Source organism: Indicator indicator, chromosome 29 (assembly GCF_027791375.1).
Source record: "Indicator indicator isolate 239-I01 chromosome 29, UM_Iind_1.1, whole genome shotgun sequence".
Lineage (NCBI taxonomy): Eukaryota > Metazoa > Chordata > Aves > Piciformes > Indicatoridae > Indicator > Indicator indicator.
The window spans coordinates 12,702,695-12,715,181 of NC_072038.1; the positions used below are offsets into that span (position 1 = coordinate 12,702,695).

At 50.5% G+C, this 12,487-nt stretch overlaps 1 protein-coding gene across 1 annotated transcript; it reads right to left on the bottom strand.

The window, feature by feature from the left end:
* Positions 1 to 4,542: 4,542 nt before the first annotated feature.
* On the bottom strand, positions 4,543 to 12,487 carry UTP18 (UTP18 small subunit processome component). The gene is made up of 14 exons (XM_054393774.1): positions 12,185 to 12,487; positions 11,845 to 11,972; positions 11,646 to 11,741; positions 11,081 to 11,160; positions 10,899 to 10,984; positions 9,981 to 10,106; positions 8,850 to 9,024; positions 8,443 to 8,543; positions 7,607 to 7,697; positions 7,188 to 7,311; positions 6,433 to 6,607; positions 5,942 to 6,084; positions 5,191 to 5,250; positions 4,543 to 4,643 (listed from the first exon to the last, which is right to left on the bottom strand). Exons 1-13 carry the CDS (start codon positions 12,485 to 12,487, stop codon positions 5,226 to 5,228), a joined length of 1,653 nt encoding a protein of 550 aa, XP_054249749.1. The 3' UTR covers positions 4,543 to 4,643; positions 5,191 to 5,225.

Below are 12,487 nucleotides of genomic sequence, written 5' to 3' on the forward strand. Positions count from 1 at the left end.
CACTCACATGCCACAGAACCACACAACTGGGCTGGAGAAGGCTCTAAGGTCAAGCCCGACCATGGACCTACCACCACCCTGGCCACTAATCTGATACTGTGCTGAGGACCATTTAGGAGCCTGTAATCCTCACAGGATGTGTCTGCTGTGTGACTGAGAATCGGGAACTGTGTGAGCAGTAACAGACTGTAACTGCTAGCTTGGGAAAGAAGCCCTGAAGAAGAGCAAACTGGTTTAGACCAACTCTGTGATCAGCCTCTCATCAACCATGCCAGAGAGCCTGGAGAGCACCAGCAAGGAAGGCCAGCTGAAGGCCATGGGGAGGAAGAGGATGGAGACCCCAAACCAGCCCCAGGGCACCTTCACAGGACACAATGAGCCTGTGGAAGATTGACAAACTAAGGAATTCCCTGGACTGCTATGAATTGCTGAGTCCTGCTCAGAGACCTGCTGGTGGTGTCTGAGGGGAAGCAGAGACTCTGAGCTTTCCTGGCCTGGGCACACTCAGGGAGCAGCCCCCGCCTGTCCAGCACTGACACAAAGAGATGCTGCTGCCCAGCACCTCCCTGGCCTGAGGCAGCTTCCCTGCCCTGGGCAGTGACACCACCACACACCAGTTACCACACACTCTTGGCAGTCTGTGGTGCTGGCAAGGGCAGCCTGGCATGGCCCCAGCTCCAAGCCCAATTCTGAAGCTCTCTGGCTCCTAGGAGGCCTCAGCGGCCAGCAGCTCTAGTGAGGTGACAAACAGAGCCGTAAGGACAAAACTGAAATGCAGAAATGGGTACCTGCTCCTCCTGTGCTGTGGGAACAGGATACAGCCTGGGCACTCCCAAGGTTTGTTCCACTTTGCCAGGCCTGGCTGAATCCCTGTTTGGCTGGCAAAGGCTGCAGGGCACTGACTGCAGGGAGAAGCTCTGGAGCCTTCAGCTCCCCTCAGGCAGTGCAAGAGAAGAGGGCTGAGCCCCAGGTTCTGGAACCACAGGTAAGCCTCATTTGTGCTAAGGGCTCCAGCCAGAGCTCAGGCGTTCAGCATCTCTCAAATCAGAGTCTGCAGTCTGAGACTTGACCCACAAGGACCCACCCAGGAGCTCCTGAGAGCCAGCTGGTACCTGCCTGGATGAAACCTCAGGCTGGGGCAGGGCTGGCTCTTCTCAGAGTCCTTCAGCACCAACCTGTCCTGGAGCTGAAAGTGAGTCACACCTTCCAGAGCTGGGAAGCAGGGCACCAGAGCCTGGATCTGTTCATTAACTTATCCCGAGCCTCACCATCAGCTGTTCTTGGCAATGCACAAGCACAGACAGCCTACTGTGATGCAGACTCCTGGAAATGCTGGGTTTGGGTTTGCTCTGTGCAGCTAAAGCAGCAAAGCCAGCTTCAGATTCAGCTCCTCTCCAGAGCTCCAACACCCACCTGTTTGTTATTCTGTTTGGAAACTCTTCTAGGGCACTCAGATTTTCTCCCTCGTGGGGTAATCAGCACATGACAGAAGCATTAAAGGCACTCGAATGAAGCTGGGTTCCAGTGCTTTAACTGCCCTGAGGTGAAGACAGAAGCTGCTGCTGCTGCTTGCCATGTGAAAGGAAATGCAGCACAAATGCAGCAGCATCCAGAGCAGGAGGATCTGGTGGTTGCCAGCCTGGTACAGGAACTGGACAGCACTGACTGAGGTTATCCTCTACAGACCTATTTCAGGTACCCTCCAGAAGAGCTCTGTATCCTCCCCTAGATCCTATAAATTATGGCCAAAAAGAGATGTTAGAGGATCACCAGAGGCCTTCAGATACTTGGGGAAGGATCTTTAGTTGAGAACCCAGCCTCTTGTCAAGGTGTGCTGTGACTGCTTCATCCAGGGGCTGGGTTCAGCACTCCAGCCAGAGAGGAGGATCCAGTTTGTTGTCTGACCATCTGGGAAAAAAAAATCAGGTAGCAACTGAAACAGTTCCACATGGCAGGGACCTCCAGAACTGTAGCTTTCCAAGCAATTCTGAGAGCAGCATTCCTGGATGTTGAGCAAGACACAAGAGAAAAAAAACCTCCAGTCCTTTAGAAGTTTGCTAAACCACCTGCACCACAAGCAGCTGATCCAAGGCAGGGCTGGCAGCAGAGCCAATAATCTCCTAAATAACCAGTGTTCCTCTAACATCCAGCCAGGGCTTCCTTCCCTTGGAGCTTCCCTTTCTAAGCACTAACTAGACTAATTCTCTTCAGCTTGCAAAATCAGACAAGATCACAGCCTGGAGGGGAAAGGCTGCCATGATAAATATTTCATGGACTACATCAATAAATTTTATTTTGCCAAGGAGAGGGAAGGCAGAGAAATAATTCATTAAAAGAACATCAGCCTGGCAATGCCAGAAAATAAGCAATGTAAAAAAAAAAAAAAAAAAAAAAAAGGAATTAAGCACAAAGAGCTTTTAAATAGGTCAGGAGCTCTTAACTTCTGTGCTCTTAGCATGTGGCAGGCTGACAGAGCTGAGTTCTCAGAATGAGAGTACACTGCCATGTGCTCTTGATTCATCCCCCTGCACAGACACATCCCTGGACACCTTGGGAGCAGTGCTTCCATCATCCAACCTCTAGGACCTGTTCAGTACACCAAGTCTCACAGCAAGAAATGCAACAAGCACCTCCAGCTCTGTTTCTCAAAGCAAAAGGCTTCCCCTGTTGATACTGGATGGGGCAAGAAGTTTTCTAGTGACAACAACGAAGATATTTAATACAAAACCTCTTGCCCTGCTGTGGTCCCCAGAACCCAGTGTAGAGCTCAACATGTGCCACATGCACCATGGAATGCAGAGAGAAAGGTTTCATCTCTCCCAGAGCACCTGCACTGAGTCTCCAGCTGCTCACCAGGTCCTATGACACCTGCTCCATACCCCATCCAACCCACACCTCTCACAACCACAAGCCACCAGGATGGGTAAGGCTGAGCACCAACCCCACTGTGCTTGTGCCGACTCAGCCCTTAATTCTCCAGTCCTGCTCCCGGATCTGCGCAGTCCTTGCTCCGTGGCCGGATTTGGGGTTATCTGCACACCCTGTGCAGGGAGCACAGCCTCAGCCACACAGACCCAGGGCTGCTGAAACACTTCCCAGCTGCTTCAAGGAACTTCAGTAAAATGAACACATTGAACCCAGGCTTTTTAGAAGCGTTTGGGTCAAAATGATGCGATGCCTTAGTGGTGACGTCACCAATCTAACACAGAGATGGTCAGAAAGGGCAGAGCCGCAGCCCCTGCCCAGCAGCACGAAGTGCTGCGAGCCGGCGCCCAGCAGCGGCCCCGTGCTGCCCTCTAGTGGCGGAACAGCCCCGCGGCCGGAACCCGGCCCCACACTGCCCTCTAGTGGCGGCACAGCCCCGCGGCCGGAACCCGGCCCCGTGCTGCCCTTCAGTGGCGGCACAGCCCAGTGTCCAGAAGCCAGCCCGGGCTGTCTCCACTCGGTCCATCCCGGTCCCGTTTCCACAAGGATTTGCTTGGAACAGAGGAATGCTATAGCCAGCACCTTGATGAAGGTGCTGAGCATTTAATTTGGCAACCCCATTGCAGAAGGTCCAACACCTCCTGAGCAGGGTCTGCTTTTTCCTCTCCTGGAATCAAGCCCTCACCTCACACTGAATCCTCAGCAAAGCCATTTAGAACCCATTACATCAGGGATAAATGTCAGGCATTTAACCACAGGCTGGTCCATTTTTAGCAGTGCTCCAGAATTAGCTTTTTTCTCATGCTCAGAGCTCCTGCTCTGTAATGCCACCATGATGCAAGGCTTAACAACTTCATACTGCTCACTGGAGCACTTGGCTCTAGCTCTTATTGTCCAGGAGCTCCCTTCTGCAGAGTGGACAGACCATGTTAGTTTATCCTCAAAGCAGGGTTATTTATCATGTCAGCACTGAGCAGAGACCTAGGGAACTTCTTGCTCACATTTAAAAAGAAAGAGGTGGCCACTGCAGCAGCAAAGTGAGCAGAGGTACATCAGGAGAGGAACCAACCCCAGATGCACCCTTGCTAGGTGACCCTAATGGTACCAGAATCTCACACTGACTTAGGAACCAGGCATGAAGTGACACTCAGGATGCTTTGCTCTCACAGAAAGATAAGATTGGGGCCTTCCTTAATTAAAAGCAGATTACAGAGAGTTGTTGTGGCAGCAGGAGGCAGCAGGCACTCCTGAGGGTGCTGTTCCTCACTCTTGGTTTAATCAATCTTTCAGCTCCAGTGCTGGACTGCACTACAGCACCTGCAGCAAGATGATTTCAGGTTAATTTGTTCCTCCAGCCAAACAAATGCTGTTTCCAACTCAGCTCCAAATGAACCTGCCTGCTGGAAAAGTTCAAGCTGAATGCATGGGGCAGAGGCTGCAGCTTGCACCAAACCAGGCTTTGGGCACTGCAGTGCCTCACATGCTTGGAGTAACTGAAGGCATTTAAGCATCTCTCAAAGACATCAGCAGACACCAACCATTACAATCTCCTCAGCCAGTTGCTTCCACAACCCATCACAAACAGCTGAAAACTTGCCTGAAAACCTGTCAGGGACATTTATTAAAAACCACCAATGTTGGAGGAGTCTTTCTGGACTTCCACATAAAAAAGACTTGTTGGATTTGGTCAGCAACCTTGGATGTGCAGGTTACAGCACCTGGGGAAAGAGCAGCACAGAGGATCTTGTCAGTCCTCTCCACCACAGTTTCATGCAGGTCAGACTCACTGCCAGCCTGAATAAGTTCAGCTTCCACCTATTAGCTGCCAAGGCTCTGGGTCTCTCCAGTCTCCAAAGAGGTTGAAGGATACAATAAAACCTTCGCTGTGAACAGGCCACACTTCAAACTTCAGTCCTTGACCAGTCTAAAAGCGAAGCCATGCAGGCTGGTGTGGGCTCCCTTCCATGGCTTCACAACAGGCTCAGGCCTGCAGCTCTTGTCAACAGCACTGCCTGAGCTGGGTTCAGATACAGCCAGCAGGACCAAGGGGGTCAGTTAACTGCCAGCTGCAGGTGAGAGAATTAGCAGAGAGGCCAAGCCTGACTCTTGCCCTCCATGTGGAGCCTAGCAGATGAGTGACCCAGCCACAGCAGTTTCACATCAGAGCATCAAGAGCTTCTTGTTGCCATCTCTGAAGGGGTAGAGGCAGCAAAATGAAAATAAGGCTCAAGGCAACACTGCCACAAGTTCTGGTGCTACTTTTACCTCAGTTCCTGCTCCACCTCCTCCTGTATCTTCTTTTAAAAATCTGAATAATGTTTCAGCCTGAAGGAAAAAACAGAACAGTTGAGACAGATTTAAAACTCCTCAGGAGCCTGCCAAGGGAACACCACAAAGCAGCAACAACTTTGTGCAGTGTTATTTTGTTCTCCCTAAGCTGAACCCAGGTGTACCAAAAGAGAGGGAGCACCACAAAAGGCAGACCCAGCTCAAACCATGCATGAATCAACCACATTTGTGCACATGGCAACAGCTTTGCTTGGGAGGCTCTTCGTAAGTTCTCTCTGCCAGACTGTGTAGTCACTAAAACCTCACAAAGTTAGTTAAAAACCACAGAGAGACTCCTGCTCTGTCACCACTCCTTACCTCTGACCAGAGCAGCAGAAAAACACCACCTTCCTTCTCACAGGAGGCTCAAGTGGAGCTTATGCTAGTCAGGCATCACCCCCTGAACCCAAGTCCCACATTAAAAATTAGGATTTTAGTCTAATTGTGAAGCTGCTAAGACAATACTTTCCCAGGTGCTCCCAACAAACCACAAGCACTATCCAGCACCTGCAGCCTTCAAACTTCAGCACCAACCAGACTGGCTGAAGCTGGAAGGGACCTCTTCTGGAGGCCATCTGGTCCAACCCCCCAACCACAAAGCCAAGCTTTACCATGTGCCAGTTATCTGCCCCCTCCTACAGCATCCAGATGTGTTCCCTAGGCTTAGTGAACCTGACTCAGTGCTTACCTGAAGAGCAAAGCTTTGCCTTTGTTGTTTCCTACAGAGAAAAAGCCACTTCTGGGAGAGAAGTCCATAGACTGAGCAAGATAAATCTGTTTTCTTCTGAAGACAGGGAAGTTGGGGAACACAGTGTAGGAAGGAATGTGCACCTATGGAGAAGCAGCTGCTTAGTGCTGGCAACAACACTGCAGCTGAAGCACAAATGGGAGGTTCAGTGTTCAGCTCATTCCTAAAGGTCACCTCTACAGCACTGAAATCAGGGCACTACCACAGGGGCAAACAGAGCTGACCCAGCCCCTCAGGTGCTAATGTCACAAAACTGCCCTGAAGGGAAACCTCCACTTCCTTAGAGCTGTACAGCACCTGGGCACCTCCTGAGCTGCCTGCTCCAGCCAAGCTTGCAGAGCACAGATCTGCTCATGATCAGCTCTGGCATGTCCCCAGGAACATCTCTGACCAAGACACAAAGCCACTGGCCCTGAAGACTCTGGACATACCAACTTGACAGCTTCATCTGCTTCACAGGAAGCCACTGCCAGGATTTCCGTAGTGGGATTGAAGGTCACACAGGTGGCAGAGGTCACCAGGTTCATGATGGCTTTCACTGGTTTAGGATGGCTTGCCTTGAGGCAGGTATCAGTAGTGTACAGATTTACAACTCCAGAAGCTGAGCTGAAAAAAGAAATAACAGAGATGACACCATGCAGGAACTCACAGCACTGCTCTGCAGCCACCATGCAACTAAAAAGGTCATTGCCAATTGTTTCTGGGGTTTTGTAATGGTACCTTGATATATTATGGGGGTTTATAAGGACATCTTGTTTGGGCCTGATTTTGCTTTGGTGTTTGTGACAGCATTTAGTGGAGAGGGCTTCTTGTAACACACAGACACAGTTCACATCTCACACAGAGCCACAACTCGGATGGCCTGTTGCAGGAGCCACAATCAAGTGTACAAAAGAGAACCAGACAAGAGCCATGAGCCTGGTACAGTGTTTGTGACACAGAAGTGGTTTCAGTCAGTGTGAGCTCACAATTAACTGCAAACCCCATGGCTAGCAACAGCACCACAGGAGGAGTGAGGCTGGTGCTCAGTGTCAGTGTCTTAAGACACCTACAGAACAAACTGAGCTACCATCAGAAACAGGCAACATTCATCACCTCACCTTACTGAAACCAAGCTCCTGCATGTCCCTTCCCCCTCACCAGTCCCCAACAGGAGCTCCAGAGGAGACGGGAAGCAGCCTCTCACCCACAAGCCACATATTGGTTATTTCTTGAAACAGCAATGCACTTCCCTTCCAAGCAGCCTTCATCTTCAAACTTGTGCAGACACTTTCTGCTTCTCACATCCCAGATGAAAACTTCACCTTCCTCTGGTTGCAGAATCAAGGGGATGACAGAAACAACATTAACAGAGCACATGGTCTGCCTGTCTTGCTAACTTTTATCATGCCAGCTGTTGGCTGCTATACAGCTGTCAGGGCTAGGGCATTTTTACAACCAAGGGCATACTGCAATCATTCTCTCCATTCCTCAATCACTTAGTTGGATTTTTAGGGCTGCCAATGGCATAAAGTCTTTTAATTATCTCTGTGAAACAATGAGTGACTCAGAAAAGTCTGAGTGATGTAACTGGGCTTGGGCTGAGTGCTGCCAGAGAACACTTACTTGAGTAGCTGTATATCTGCCGGCTGTCTGGAGTGAAAGCAGATGCAGTGCACCTCCCATTGATCTTCATGGTGCTGACCAGCTCTTTTGTCTACAGGATGAACAACAATAGTGACAATGATTCTACCACAGCTCTGCAGGAAGGTTGTTTCCATCCTCCCGTCCCACAGAAATCTCAAGTTAGCTACTGCCATTCAAAGAACAGCCTCAGCATTTCCAGTGCCTACAGAGCAGTGCTCAGGAGTGCAGGGGCAGTTTGTCACTGCACCACCTCAGCTCTTTTGCTCCTTCCCTGAGGGGTTTTCATGGTGTAATGGAACTGGACTTTCTTTTTAGGAGGCATTTTCCCTAGCAGAGGTTTAAAGCAAGGCCAGCCCCAGCAGATGGCATTTTCAAAGGTAACTGAAATAATTCTGCCTGCAGCATGACTCAGGGGATGGCATGATTCACTTGCAGGGTGCACCAGCACCATGCCCAAAAAAAGCAGGCCTGCAGTTCCCCCTCCCCCAGGTGCCTGCTTCCATGCTGAGACCTCTCCTGCTGCCAGCAGCATTCATGCAACAGGCTGGGACACAGCTAGGACCTGTGGCTCTTGGCAGCGACAGCTGCGAAGACCTCACCAGACCCTGGGTGAGCTCCCCCAGCTCCAGAGGGAACTGCACAGGTAGGAAAAAATTCTCAACCCCCCCAAAGGAACAACTTAGCAAATTCAGCAGCTCCTCTGTGAGGGCTGTCACAGCATGCACAACCCTGCTTCAGCTGAGAGGCAGCTTGCTTTGCTGATGAAAGAAGGGCAAGAAGAACCAAAGGGAAAGGCACCAAGCAACTGAAGCTACCTTCATTGACAGCAGGTGAAGGTACCCCGAAGTTCCTGTTACAAGCATGAATGATCCATCTGGAGAGAGCTCAAAGCTTCTGAGGAATCTTTCATCCACACCTGGAAAGGAGATTCAGAGCTTCACACTGGCATCATTTGCCCTTTTCCCTCAACATTCAGGGCATGTCCTGACCCCACCTCAGCTTCTCATTTCTGAAATACCCTCCCACAGCAAAGCTACAACCCAGCCTGGTGTGGCCATTAACATCCCAGACAAACCAAAGCTATTCAAGTGAAGATCCCTGAAGACAAGTTAAAAACAAACTCCAACAGCCCAGGTCACGTCCATTCAAAGCACATTCAGCTGCCATCTGCATCTGGCACAGCTTCAAGCATGCCCAGGCACTTGAGCACTGCAAAGCCTACCTCTCACTTTCTGTATGGGAATGATGCTTCCACTCATCATATCATACACGAAGAACATCCTGTGGTGAGTACCACTGGCTATAACTTGCTCTCCATCAACACTGAAACAAGCCTTGTAGACTGGAAAGCTCTCCAAATAAATGCTCTGGATTTTTGGATTCCTTATACCATCCACCTTCAAAAAACCACAGGTCATCACATCAAGAAACACACCACAAACAGAGAAAATCCACAGCAAGCAGCAGCACCCAGAACCACAGAAGGGTAGGAAGGCGTTGGAAGGGCCCTCTGCAGATCGAGTCCAACCCCCCTGCCAGAGCAGGTTCACTCAGAACAGGTTGCATAAGACAGCATTCAGGCAGGTTTTTAGTAACTCCAGAGATGGAGACTCCACCACCTGTATGAACAGCCTGCTTCCAGTGCTCCACCACCCTCAAAGAAAAGAAGCCCCTCCTCATGCTTAGATGCAACTTCCTAGGTTCAAGTTTGTGTTACTTCTTGCTCTGGAGACATAAATGCTAAGAGGCACACCAGTCTGAAGTGTTTTCTTCCTTCTGGCTCTTGGCTCCTCCACCCTACCCCCCGGATATGCTCCATAATTCTTACTCTTCCCTGCTTGCCCATGCTTGCTTCATGCAATCACTTCTGTTATGCCTTTCTAAACAGAGACGTTTGCTTTGCACTGCTCTTTCCTGCAGCTCCCAAGCTGTTATGATCTTTTATCCTCAGAGGAGCAGGGCAGAAGCACCCCCAACTTAGCAGCTTCCTGCTGCAGCAGTCTCTCCACCTCCAAGCTGATTTCACAGCAACGTGAGTTGTGAATGCAGGTGGACGGCTCCCTGTGCTACAGACTTTGACTTCAGTCATATCTCCTTAGTCCTCTCCCCCTGCAAATCTGAAACTCAAATATTTAAAACATCTTCAAGAAAGCCTTCTGACACAGCTCAGTTTGCCTGCATTCTGCAAGTGGCTGGCAGGGAGCCACAGAGGAAAATGTCTTCCAACAAGCTGCCAAGGAAATCCCATTGTGATCCCTGGCAAGGAAAGTCACTGCAGGCTCTCAGGTGTGCTCACAAATCACACACTTAGCTGTCAGTGGCCATCCCCACAGCAGAGACTAAGGCTGCTTACCTGGAAGAGGGACACAGAGCGATCATGCCCAGCAGTCATGACTACCTGGGCAGAGGGATGGAACTGCACCGTGGCCAGCTTGCCACTAGCGAAGCGCTCCTGGTTGGCAGGCAGGCAGGTCTTCAGCTGCAACAGACACACAGCAGCTTGGATCCTCCTGCTCACCAGGATTTCATTGCTCTTTACAAGACCAGGATCCCAAAGCCCATGCTGAACCTTCAGGCAGCTGCCATAAGCAGGACGTACACCCAGGTGACTCTGGAAGTTGCTTCCCCCACAGCAGTACAGAGGTAAGAGAAACCAAGCAGCCCCCCTGTGGCTCCAGAGTTACCACTCTGTGTAAAACCAGGCAGCCCCCCTGTGGCTCCAGAGTTACCACTCTGTGTAAAACCAGGCAGCCCCCCTGTGGCTCCAGAGTTACCACTCTGTGTAAAACCAGGCAGCCCCCCTGTGGCTCCAGAGTTACCACTCTGTGTAAAACCACACAGCACCTCTGTGGTTCTAGAGTTACCACTCTGTGTAAAACCAGGCAGCACCTCTGTGGTTCCAGAGTTACCATTCTGAGTACAACCAGCTGTATTCTGACCTACCAGAAACGCCCATTTAAGGCTGTCGCTTCTTAAGGCACTTCAGCAGCCTCAGAGTTGTAGAACTCCATCATTCCCTGGCAGAACTAAAATTCTACCACAGGGTGCTACTCTGGAGTACAGAAAGTGATTCTTATGTCAAACAATCCATCTCAGGTTTGTTGTTTCACACTTTTAGGATGTGAACTACCCAATTTGTCCAGCTGATTACTCCTTGGAGTTCCCAGTTACAGAAACGAAGAAATTCACCCATTCACTATTTTACAGCCCAAACAGCCACACAGAAGGGTGGACACCAGTCAAACAGAGCTGGACACAGGCTTGCCTTTACCTTCAGAATACCTCTTGGTAGGGACTCTGAGCTTGCTATGAAATTGCCAGTCCTGCAGAGCAGATCATCATCTTCATCAGTGTCACCTAATGAGAGACAGCCCATTGAAGAAGGGGCAGGAAGGGAGGGAACTGAACAGAGAACACAGAGGCACTCACCAGAACAGTCAGGGATTTACTTACTATTGCTTGTAGTCTTTTTAGATTTCTTCCTGTTGTCTAAATCAGCCCAGGCAGGAACTCCTCCCATAGCTCGTTGAAACCTACCAAGAGGAGTGAGGGGGAAAAGGGAAAAACAGCTCCTTAGAGAATCTGATTTCCTTCTCCCCATTAGAGGTCTTTTCCAGCCCAATACTTCTGAGACTCTTTACAATCACCATTCTTCAAGCCCACCTACACCTTAACCCTCTGCAAACGCTTTCTATATTGTGCTGACTTACTGACTACAGCAAAACTTACACCCCAGGGCTGCTCTTTGGAAGGCTGCATGCTGAGACCAAAGCAACCCAAACCCAGCTGGGGCTCTGCTTTGCTGCATGGCTGCACTCACACCCTAGCTCATTCCTACAGGCCACACTATGTCAGTGGGCTGCACCATTCTCCTTGCACAGCAATGAATGTACTGTTCTTAGCATTGTTTTGAATCCACAAATACTGCAGGAAGCACTAGCTTTAGACAGCCCACATGAGTGCACTGGGTAAAGGGGGAAGGGACACTGAATGGCACAAAAACATTCATGAAACTCACTGTTCTTCAAGTCTTCTTTTCAATTTTTTCTTAGTAAGTATCTTCTCAGTATCACTTTTCATGAAGCCTTTCCTATACTTATGGGTCATATCAACACTAGAAAAAAAAGCACACAGAACATGAAGATGACTCCAACTGAAGCCATTCAGAGTCACTCCCAAGTGTGACACCAAACTCCTTCCTGCAAACATGGGCTTACTTTTCCTCAGCCTCATCATCTTCATCCACCCAGGCTGGCTTTCTGGACGAAATTTTACCTTTTGCTTCATTTTCTATCTCTGAATCACTGGAGTCTTTCTGCAGATTACTCCTCCCTGTAGCATTAAGCTGAAAGCAATCAGACAGACCGTTTCAGCCCAACCACAGGCTGGTACTTCAAGATAATAGATACGGTGGCGTGGAACAGGCTGGGGAAAAAAGTCGAAGCCAGCCCGTGGCCAGGGCCGCAGAAATCACCGCCTCCCCGCACTCCCGATGGCGGGGCCGGGCCTCAGCACAAACTGTGAGGCAGCAGCTGCCCGCCGGGCCCCGAAGCCTACCCGCGTGGGGCCTGCCAGGCGACGCAGCAGCTCGTCCTCCTCCATGTTGAGGCTGTCACCAAACACTAGCTCCTCCAGCTCCTTCTCGGCACCCGACCTGCGGCCAAGAACCCTCAAGTGCCTGGCGCGGCGAGCCGCCTCCCGAGCCGCCTCCTCCGCCGCCTGCTTAGCTGCCGCCCGCTCGGCTGCCGCCGCCTCCGCGCGCAGCTGCAACTGTTTCGCTGCTTTTTTCATTTTCTTGGTATCCTTCGTTTTCCTCATTTTCTTCTTTTTCTGCGGCGGACCGCCCGCCGCAGCCTGCAT